Consider the following 12,249-nt stretch of genomic DNA (forward strand, 5'->3'; position numbering starts at 1 on the left):
TCCGTCGGATTTGTGTACACACGATCGGAATTTCCAACAACGGATTTTGTTGTCGGAAAATTGTATATCCTGCTCTCAAACTTCGGATCGGAACTTCCATCCGATGGAAAATGTGTGATGGAGCCTACACACGGTCGGACTTTCCGACAACAAGGTCCTATCACACATTTTCCGTCGGAAAATCCGACCGTGTGTATGGGGCATAACAATACAGCAGATAGCATGGTTGTTGTTAAAACCTAGATTCACAATATTGCGACCTGCTCTACCCACAAAAATGCAGGAAAATAAGTCAATGACCCTTTCTTTAAATTGTGTATCATGAGCCACATGGTGCTGCGGCACCATGTGACTTGGCATGAATGAAAATGCAGTGCGGGTGCCAATACGTGGGGATGCCATTGATGATTAATTGAACCCCTGCACATCTGCTAAAGTGCAACACGCTTCTCTGTGGGTTGGAAACACCCTCACAAATATAAACCTAGCCTAAAATATTGCTGGTATTAGATGGGCGCCTGGTATCTATGAATAATGACTTCTCTTAACTTTACATATCCTGCCAATTGGACTTAGTCTTATGGTCTGCTGTTTATGCCTTTACTGTTGATGCTGTGAATGGTGGATATCTTTAAGACTTTGGCAGGTTTACTGGGATTAGTATTGTGGTCTACATACTTTTTCCAATACTTTCAAAAGATTTTAATGCACCCAACTTTGAGGGAAAATATGTAAAAAAATAAGTAAAAAATAAGCAGTATAAGCATAAGTTTTAACAAAAGATCTGTGAACTTCCTGCCCTTGCAACAAGTGCGAAGTGCTTAGATTTTGACTCTCAATAGTTTCTTTGAAACATTTAAATGATTTCAAATCTTTTAGTCTGTTGCATCTCTTTTAAAGCTAGCATAGCATATTGTCATCATAAATTGGACTCCTGGTACATTGAGATCTTTCTTGTCAGAATTACAATTTATGGCTTGCAGAACGTACCCATCAGTTTTGTATTGTGTTCTGCAAAAAGATCTTACTTTATCCTTCAATGGCAAAATATCTTGAAATACTACCTTTTCACTCTGTCTCCTGGAAACATTTTGTTTAGGGATCTCCTAAATTAAGTTTCCCATTATAATTCAGATTGTGTAATGGTACTAGACAGTCATTTCAACCTTTCAAAATAAAGAGAATGATTTGGTCTGTGTATGTGGAGTACAAATGTGACAGCAGACTCAAATATTTTTCTTTCAACATTGCATTCCATTTAGGTTACAGTAGAATGTCTTCCAGCGATATAACAAATGTGTACATATCTTGCCAATCAAATACAGTATAAGCTGCACGTGTTAAATAACATACTATAAAAGTGATAATTGCTAAATAAGGAATTTACATTTTAATTTATACCTGGTATGTACTTGTAAATTGCATGCTTTAAAATAGAGGATATCAAGTTTAGGCACGATAAGTGGCTCATTTGATTATGAAGCTCTTAGTGTGTTTTGGAAGTGTCATATTTACAGTTTATTACCCTGCCAGTACCAAGAGATTAGGATAGCGAGAGCTAAATGTGACAACCTAAGCTGTTATCAGTCATTTCAATAAAAAGAGGTGCTAAATACATTGGAGCTATTAATTGGCAGGAATAAATGCATAACATCAACCCATTTAAAGAATAAATACATAAAACTGTTCAACTAAAAAAAGAAAAACGTCTACCTTCCTTACTCTCCTAATTCACATCATAATGTTGCTACATGGCCAAATGTGGTATCTGTATGAGACTGAGTTATGTTGTAAACACTTAGTTTTGCTAAAATTTGGAGCTGCAAATGCTTCTGCTATGCTCTACAAGTGGAAACAGACACACCTGATCCAATTAGATATACCAGAAATCTATGAGAACCGTTATGGCTACATATTTGGAAGTCAACCAAGGAAACATAGAAAAAAAAAAAAAAAACAAGGATTAAATGACTCCATATTGCAAACCTTCCATGGAATGTCCATCATACAGACTGCCCCCAAATGCAAACTGACTAAAAGAGCCATTGAATTTTTTTTCTCAAAATAGGCTCTGCTTGATGCCCCGTACACACGGTCGGATTTTCTGACGGAAAATGTGTGATATCACCTTGTTGTCGGAAATTCCGACTGTGTGTGGGCTCTATCACACATTTTCCATTGGAATTTCCGAAACACAAAGTTTGAGAGCTTGCTATAAAATTTTCCGACAACAAAATCTGTTGTCGGAAATTCCGATTGTGTACACAAATCCGACGCACAAAGTGCCACGCATGCTCAGAATAAATTAAGAGAGGAAAGCTATTGGCTACTGCCCCATTTACAGTCCAGACGTACGTGTTTTACGTCACCGTGTTCAGAACGATCGCATTTTCCGATAACTTTGTGTGACCGTGTGTATGCAAGACAAGTTTGAGCCAACATCCGTCAGAAAAAATCCATGGATTTTGTTGTCGGAATGTCCGATCAATGTCCAACCGTGTGTACAGGGCATTACAACGCTTTCAGGAGGCGTTAAGCTGGGCTTGAATTTTAAGCATCCTGTTCTCCCCGGTGACACAATCACATCATTCTCACCTCCCTGATGCATCTGAAGCCAGGGCAGAGTAAAGTTTTTTGTTTTGTGGAGAGGCTGTCAGTAAAGCGGACCTTTCATTTAAATGAGGTTCAAAGAGAGTCTAATGCTAAGCATCACTCCTAAACTTGGTTAAAACCATGGGATGGTGGATCTTCTGTGGTTTAACTAGTGACCATTGATCCTGAAAAGGAGAGTAATGTCAATTACAAAATGTAATATTTGTTACCACAACAGGAAGTATAGGGAAATCTAACAATGGGGACACCCATTGTGGTGACAGATGTCTAAGATGGGATTTTCTCTTACAATGGTTGTAAAGGCAGAAGGTTTTGTTTACCTTCATGCATTTAGCCCTTCTTAGGTTGTATATTCATCTGAACCCAAATTTCAGTTCAAGTCGCTCTGATAAATTAAAACATTTAACAGTTAGCTAAGCTGATGAACCAATAATTTTATGGCATAAGATGAGTGATCCTTCACTTACAGGAAACATTGAGAATGATTTTGTTACTCCAGACCTCACTTATCTTCCTTTAATGGATCCCATGAGTAGGCTTTTAGATACCTTTACCACCTTAAAAATCTTGGACAACTTTCTTAGCAAGGGTGTACTCTATTCTAGGTCTAGTCCCTTAACTCCACTGTTTGGTAGTACCTTGTTTCCTCTGACTCTTTTCCCAGTTTATCTCCTGGAAGAGCAGTAACAAGACCCTTTTATGCCATACCTTATGAAAGGGAAAACATCTTTCCCTACCCCAGATACTCCTGGCTTGTCATAACCTGTCCATTGCTTGGCTTATGACAAAAATCCCAAATGATATATTACCTTGGGACCATGTTGCCTTTGGACTTTCTGACCAGATCCCACACAGACTTTGAGTCATTACTTTACCCATCCACTAAACCTGATCATTCTTTATCACTAATATACAAATCCTACTATAGGAATTCTATCCATGATGACCACATTTTATACCTAAATTGGAACATGAATTAGGTATCTCTCCCAAAGAGCTAGATTGACACAAAATATTGGCATTTACATACAAAACGTCTATTTTATTATGTGGGCAAGAGCATAGTTACAAAATTCTATCCAGATTGTATCTCTGCGCTTGAGTTTTACATCATATGGATCCATTCATCCCTGATGTTTGCTGTAGATGCTTACATGACCCTGGTACTATGACACATACTGTATATATACTATATATACTATATATACATACTGTATAGTGTTCTACTTTAAAAATAAATTGCTCTATCAGAATTACGCTATGGCTGCTTTCTCTTTACCCCTATGACCTGTGATTTGGGTTGGTGTGTGAGTGGAGGTACGCTGCACAGAGGGATATCGCTGACAGGATTCTGGATCCAGCCTTCACGCGCTTGAGACGTTTATCATCTACTGAGATATCAGGAGGAGTGTGTCGGTGTTAGTTGTCCAACCTGGATGCAATTCTGTGATGTGCCTGTTTGCGTTTGCCATCTGGTAAGCGCATATTTTTGGTGGTGGAGCATCACGGTGTATGGTGTGTTGTGTTTCCATTTTCCACTTGATTTTCACGGAGAACTGTTGGGGGACTCTTCCCATCCCTTCACTGGACCTTTTTCTTCTTTTTCTATATTCACAGACTTTCTTATTATGTATGCACCGTTTAATGCGATTTGATGCTTTTTTTGTGATATTTGCATATATTAAGGTTTTATGCACTTTTTATCTAGAATATAGCGCAGTTTTTTCTTTGTTTATGTCGAAGTCAAGCTTGGAAGTCTAAAGCCTACCTAACTCCAGTCAAAGATTTTTTATTTTTTTTGCTTTGGATACAGTGAGTAAAAGCTAAAGTTTCTGTCAGATCTTTATTTCTCCATGTGACCCTACTGGGGAGATTTTCCCTTATTTCCTGTCCCTGTGCCACCTGTGCATGGGTGGAAATAACAGCATTGTCAAAAGTTTTAGCCCTTCCTTAGTGCAATTAAAGTGCATTTTTCTTTTTTTTCTGTGTCTCTATTGGAGAGATCCTAATATCTTTACTTCCTGTGCTGACAATAAGGTTAAAGACATACAAAAAACATTATAGACACTCCAACCTTTCCCTTCTCTATCCAAAACAAAACTAAACATCTTTGTTGGGGGTTGAGCTTTCCCAAGACAATGGGGTTGATTTACTAAAGGCAAATAGGCTGTGCATTTTCCAAAGTGCAGTTGCTCCAGAGGTTAGTAAAGGAGCTAAAGCTTCACTTTGCAAAGAATACACAATCACATACAAGGAAAAAAAAAACAGCATTTTTGCTTGCACATGATTGGATGATGGAAGTCAGCAGAGCTTTTACTTATTTACTAAGCACTGGAGCAACTTGCAAAGTGCACAGTCTATTTGCCTTTAGTAAATAAACCCCTATAGGCTTGGAATGTACTTTAAGTGAAACATGCCTTGATAAGATAACATAATCCAATTTTCTAACTTTATTCACAGAACGTACTACTTCAGTAGTTTTACGGAGTACAATTTTTTAAAATGCATTATTACTGAATATGTAAGATTTTTAAGTGGCTTTATTACAGGTGACACAAATTGCTTACCTCATAAATATTCAGGAACTATTGATGTCTGAAAATATTCTAATTCAAACCACACATAGAAATAACCTATATGCAATGCTGTACCCCGAAAATGTTAAAATCTTTAAATCTTACACATGCTAGCAAATTTGACATTTTTTTTGCAAGATAACAATACTTTTTAATCAGTCTGCAGTCATGCAGTAAATAGATTAATAGAACACCAGTTTAATATGTACACGTATATTTTTCCACTTGATAATTGGATGGATGGCTGTTGTTACTTGTCTAAGCGAACATAACCTAAGCCCAAAGGCAAACCATTCTACAGCTCTACTTAGATTACCTCATTGGGGAGCTCAGACAATCAGTGAGTTCTGCTACATATGTGCATGGGGGCCTTTCTTTAAAGACATAATTTTTTCCTTTCACTAGTAATACTTTTCAGACCTGAAATTGGCTCATTCAACTATGTTGTGAATAATATTGTGAAAAGAACAATGTCTTATTATTATTATTAGATACCTTTAAGCTTATATCGGCTCCTGGCAACTACATGGATAATGTTTCTCCAGAATGATCTGTCTTCTTTTGGATCTTAAGTCGTCACAACTGCTTAAAAATTCCTTTCACTGGATGCAGTCACCTTATTTGTGGCCACCCTTATCCTCTTTTTCCTTCAACTTTTTCCAAACATATATAACAGAACTCTTTTAATGGTATATTTAATGGACTATTATGAAGCAAAGGTTAGGGTTTACTTACACTTTAAGGCAGTAAGTAATATTTTAGGGCCAGTAAAAGGGTTACATTTAAAGGTTAAGTCAAGGGTTGTGTGTCAAGGAGGAGGATATGTGTTTTTTGGGGGGTTTTTTGGGGGCTAGGATTAGGTTAAGTGTTGTAGTCAGCATAAGAGTTAAAGGTCAGGACATGTGGGATACATTTCGTGTTAATTCTTTTTGGCAGTGAAATTCAAGAATTGCAGTGGTCAGTACTGAAACCAACATGCTGATGGATCCTTTATTTGAAAGCACTCAAAAACTAAGAAAAACAAATAAATATACAGTTAAAATGTATATTGGAGAACTTATTAATCTGCCAAATGATGTGTTATTCTATGCAGCCTGTCCTGTTATCTAAGTACTGCTGCCAGATATGCTTACTAGACTACTTTTAAGCTTTGAAGCCTGATCTAGAACCTCCTTTAACCTGTGAATGGACAAAAATGTAGTCACCCTGTGCTCTTCCCTATTGAGGCTGTGTTCTATGAACATTTGACATATACATCAAATGATATAAAACTTGGTATAAGAATCATGATGTGAATATGATATTTAACTTCCTATGGATTCTGTATTTAAACATCTTGGACCATAAGAATCTGATTATGAATAAAGGACTGTTGGCTTTAAACCTGTGACACGCACCTAAATACAGCTGCTTTGGAATGAAATGAATACTGATATAAGTAGATGATTGCACAATCGTCTGTAGGTCAACTGGACAAGATGTATTTGTATCCCAGCTTGACTGAGTGTGTGCCAAAACTTTCACCTAAGGCCCCAGGTATTATATCTTAAAATAAAGCTTTGCTTTGCCCATGCTGATCAAACCAAAGGGTTTGCTTTAATAACCTCTCTCCAGCAGATCATTTTGCTCTATTTAGCTGCCTGTAGCAAAGAAAATGTCCATTACTTCCAGGTATGGAGAAACATGTGGCTACTTCCCCTTACTGTTATATGACTTGTTAATTAGCCTAGATAGCAACACAGAGAGAGAGATAGAGTCTTCAGCCATGCAGTCACTAAGACTCACTAATGACTTTCCCAGGGCTTCCATTCCTTGCTCTTTGCAGGTGACTGGAACACTAAGGGAGCAAAGTAATTATGTGGTGCTCAGAAGGAAGGCAAGGAATTGAACACTCTAATTTTACAGACCCCAGGAACAACACATGCCCCTGATCATTTTGTTCTTTCTAAATTGTCCCAAAAGCATGGCCAATGACTACAGAGAAAAGATACCAAATAACACAATAAAAGCAAAGATAAACATAGATCATCAGTAATAATGCAGCCTTCATTAACATATTGACACATTTGTAAGCAGGTGCTTACTTGCATCTATTTTTTTAAGTCTCTAATATAGCTGACCTAGTAAATTCATTATTAGGTTTGTGAACCTCTAGCCCCAGTTAGATTAATTGTTAATGAAGAAAGTATGGCTTACTTGGTGGAGAGAATTCAGGTTGAGGATTGGACAGAATAGGTAATAGAAGATTGTGATGAATCCCTTTTTCCAAACTACTAGGTTACTCAAGCAAGCACCAAAAAAGCTAAGCAATTACATAAACAGTTGCCCTGTTATACATATGATCTTTAAATATGGTCATTAACTCATTATTTCTTCTAGATATAACATGGGGGGGGGGGGGGTCAGAAGAACAGATGATAACAGAGGTATTATATTACTGAATTCCAGAAAAAATTGTCAAGTTGAGTGGTCACTAGTGGTCAGTAAGGGCCAGTGCCACCAATTTTTGTCTGCTTCAGAACTGCTTCTCTGTCCATTCAAGTCTATGTGGAATACAAATGCCATGCTAAGGTACAAGGGAGGTTAATTGCTCCTGCAATGAATTCTTAACGATCTCAGAAGTGTCTCAAACTGATGTCAAAGACACACTGCATTTTCCCATCCAATCTTGGTGACCCTAGCCCTAACCCTCTAAAAAGGACCATAAGACAATCAGAAGAGATTCTGTTTTGTTCTGTTATAATTGGTAGGGCAGTAATATTACATGTGATAGAAGGTCTTTTATGCCCAACATGCTCTAGAAAAAAACTGGAACTTTGACTTATATTTGCATTCAGGGTTGCAAAACAATTATGCTTTTTATGTCGTTTCTGTAAATGCAGGAGAGATAGACACTTTACAAGTTGCAGTAAATATTACATTCCAAATGCATACCTAAGTTCCTCCTCCTATTTATGTTCCTAGTTTGATATGGGAGCTGTCCTAGGTTATGACTTTTAACTATGTCGGGACAAAGGAAAGAATCTCTACACTGACACCTCTTCTGAAAGAGGTGTCAGAGAAATCTGAAGTCACAGTAGAAGAATATTTCAAATAATATTTATGTAGCTTGTCAAACTGTACAATAGCTTAATAATTCTGAAAAAAACATAAATTGTGCAATGTAAGGATCTTTCTTTCCAAGGAAATAGGGATTATTAGTAAATATTGTAAAAAAGAATGAGCTCTAAATTTGCTCTTGTGTCAGCCACAGATTTATTGAGTATAAGCTGTTATATGCTTAACAATAAGCCATCAATATTGTTTGCCCATAGGATTTCACTTAAGTCCTGAAAATATTAAGAGTACAGGTGTACTTTCCAATTTCCAGGAAATTACTTAACCTCCCTGGTGGTATGATTATTTCGGATTTTAGGTGCTGAAAGCGGTACAATTATTTTGCATGGAAATTTGGCGTTTTATATTGTAGGTCTGTAATTCTTAACAATAACACACTTAAATCTGTCCAAACAAGAGTCTAGTAGATATCCCGGGTATGATAAAGTTTGAAACACAAAAACATAAATTATAATATAATAAATAAAAATAAATAATTAAAAAAAAATAAAAAATGAATAATAAAATAAATTTCCCCACGATTCACTATCGCTCAATTCTGCAAGTGTTCTAATTTACTATCGCTGTTTTCTAGCTGGTCTAAAGCCACTTTTGATGTAAAGGGACACTTTTTGGTTGCTATGGACAATCTCCAGTTTCCAGGCAGAAAGAACAGTATATATAACATAAAACTGCATGCAGGGCATAGGACAAAGCACTGGGGACAAAAGGGATGTGAAATAATTTCATACAGTACTGTAATCTGTAAGATTACAGTACTGTATGTGTTATGATTTTACACCTTTTTGAATTCGCCGCCAGGCTCCGCCCCCTGGCACAGAGAGGCTTCGGAGGAGGACGGAGCCCGCAGACACAGCGGGGGACATCGCAGGATCCCGGGGACAAGGTAAGTAAAGCCACACCAGGATCCTGCGATGTAATCCCGAGTGTGGCTCGGGGTTACCGCTAATGGTCCTGAATTTTAACCCCGAGCCACACTCGGGAAAACCGCCAGGGAGGTTAAAGTGTAGATAAAGGCAACATATTTCCTTTGTATTTGGATACATACTTTTAGGTATTAAACACCTGTCAGTTATTTAAGGGGTTATTTACTAACAGCAGATCGTGCAAATGTTGGTGCAGCTCTGCAAAGAAACCAATCAGCTTCCAGGTTTTATTTTCAAAGCTTAATTGAACAAGCTGAAGTTACAAGCTGATTGGCTACCATGCACAGTTGCACTAGATTTGGAGTGCACCTGTTTTAGTAAATCTCCCCCAAAGTTCTATATAATAAAGAAAGTGGAGCACAAGTGTGTGTCACATAATCTATATCTAAACATAAAAATTCTGTATTAAAAACTATGGTTGACATTAAGGGGGTTATTTAGGAAAGGCAAATCCACTTTGCACTACAAGTGCAAACCACAATTGCAAAGTGCACTTGAAATTGCAGTTGCTGTAGATCCGAGGGGGACATGCAAGAAAAATAAAAAAACAGCATTTTAGCTTGCACATGATTGGATGATAAAAACAGCCGAGTTTCCCTTCATTCCACCCCTCAGATTTACAGCGACTGCACTTTCAAGTGCACTTTCAGTGAAATTTCAAGTGCACTGTGCACTTGTAGTTTGCACTTGTAGTTCAAAGTGGATTTGCCTTTCGTAAATAACCCCCTAAAAGTATAAAGTGTATTGGGAATCTAATAAAATAATGTGGAATGCAAAACACAGAAATAAAGATATATAAATAAAAATGTAAATAAGAATAGTCTGAAGCCAAATTTTATCAAACACTTGACTGCCAAAAAAAAAATAAAGCAAATATCTATTGTGGATCAAAACAATAGTATTGTAATAAATTGAGAAGAATTCACGTGGAATAACGGAGAAGTAAAGCTTGTTTTTCATTCATAGAAGCTGTAGTATGACTTCTATGAATGAAGCAGCTGGGCGAAGATGTTAGGCATAGTTAACCCATCTTGATGAGAGCTAACAGAACAGGCATCAGCACAAGGAACACATTTTACTGGCTATTATTGATGTGCTGACTTTAGATTTTTTTTTTTGACTGCACATCTGCACAGGTTTTAAAATATACAAATTTTTATTTCTGGAACTTTCATAATGTCACATATTATTTAAAAATTCACTCAATTTCACCTGTAAAAAAACTTTCCTTTTTTATACCCGCAGGAAAAAAATGAAGACATTAACCAGAATGTTTAGCCGGATACATTTATGGTTATTGCCAGTAATTATTATAACCTTAAGATTTCCGCAAAGTGTCTTATCCTGTCCTCACCCATGTGCCTGTTATGTCAACACTGAAGTTCATTGCACTTTTCGATCACTAGCAACAGTACCAACAAGGATACCAAAACATGTGGAAAGGATTAATTTGGGGTATGTATAAAAGCGTTATCTTCATTTGTATCCTAATTACAATTTTATCAGCAATTTACATATACTTGGTAAAGGATGAATGACATAATCTTAAAGTTGCCACCACTGTTGCACTCCCTGGAGCAATCTTCCTTTAAAAATATTCTTACCTGAAACAAAACTTTCTTTGATTTCCCACTGGGAGAACATTTGCCACAAAGCACCAAGTAACACTAAATGATAGCCTTATTTTCTGAAAATAACCCATACACATCCACTACTTAATAGCCCTGTAATCTATTTTTTCATTAAATCATGTTACTCTGTCTTTCTGGCTGTTCCTGCAATGTGAGTAATCGAACCTCTCCTTTTCTCTCTCACTTCTGTTTGTTTGGAATGAGCAGTGCATGCTAATTTCGATCATGTGCACTGCTCTATGCACACTTCAAATCCTATAGTCCATAGACCCTAGTCCATCCCGGGAGTGGGCAAGAGAGGGTGGCTACATTCCTCTACAGTGGAACCAAAGAGAAAGAACGTAGGCACCCTCTAACAGGAAGTCAGATCACAACAGCAAAAAAAGGGAATTCGTAGATCTGGAGAGCAATAGAAAGTACTTTGTTGCGTTAAAATGTACATACTTGAATAGAATTTTTTTAAACCAGAGTTTATTGTCACTTTAATTTCTACCGTGGCAAGACACACAGGTGTAATAAATTTAAAGTGTACTTTTTTTTGTTTTGTTAAAACCCCTGTATTCTGGTGTCTCTTTCCCACAGGGGATAGTTCCTTTCATTTTCTGCCTTTAAGGCCCAACATAAAATGGAAGGAACCTTTTTAAAAGAAAATTCACATTCTAGACAGCTGTCACATGAACAGGTGTCCTCACTGGAGGGGTTTCCCTTGCCTCTTGCTCCAGTAAAAAATACTAGAATTTTAAATATCCCCTCATATTTTGCCTCAGGGATAATGGTGAGCAGGACAATAGAGATTGTTATTCTCCCTGTTGGCGACAGAGTCAGCAAAAAAATTGAAAGGGGTTTTTAAGATGTAGGTTTCAACCACTGCCAATCTAGGGGCTTGTTATGGTAGTGGAAACAATTTTGGGTAATACAGGCATACCCCACTTTTAAGTACACAATGGGATTTATTTACTAAAGCTGGAAAGTGCAAAATCAGGCTCACTTCTGCATAGAAACCAATGAGCTTCTAACCCCAGCTTGTTCAATTAAGCTTTGGTAATAAAACCTGGAAGCTGATTGGTTTCTATGCAGAAGTGAGCCTGATTTTGCACTTTCCAGCTTTAGTAAATAAACCCCATTGTGTACTTAAAAGTGGGGTATGCCTGTAACTTTCTTTAGTGTCATAAAAGGGACACCAGTGGGGGCTTTAATTTGTTATCCTTTAAATGGCATTGGGGTTGATTTACTAAAGGCAAATCCACTTTGCACTACAAGTGCACTGGAAGTTCACTTGGAAGTGCAGTTGCTGTAGATCTGAGGGTAAGATCTGAAATGAGGGGAAGCTCTGCTGATTTTATCATCCAAACATGTGCAAGCAGAAATGCTGTTCCTTGCATGTCC

At 37.3% G+C, this 12,249-nt stretch overlaps 1 protein-coding gene across 1 annotated transcript in view; it reads left to right on the forward strand.

Annotated features, from left to right (window-relative positions):
* The window catches only part of MXRA5 (matrix remodeling associated 5), a 65,689-nt gene that overhangs the window by 27,991 nt on the left and 25,449 nt on the right, over positions 1-12,249 (forward strand). The window contains exon 2 of the mRNA XM_073616385.1: positions 10,478-10,687. Within this exon, the coding sequence (XP_073472486.1) occupies positions 10,485-10,687 (203 nt within the window). The 5' untranslated portion in view covers positions 10,478-10,484. The remainder of the gene's footprint in view (positions 1-10,477; positions 10,688-12,249) is intronic.

Source organism: Aquarana catesbeiana, linkage group LG02 (assembly GCF_042186555.1).
Source record: "Aquarana catesbeiana isolate 2022-GZ linkage group LG02, ASM4218655v1, whole genome shotgun sequence".
In the NCBI taxonomy this organism is placed as follows: domain Eukaryota; kingdom Metazoa; phylum Chordata; class Amphibia; order Anura; family Ranidae; genus Aquarana; species Aquarana catesbeiana.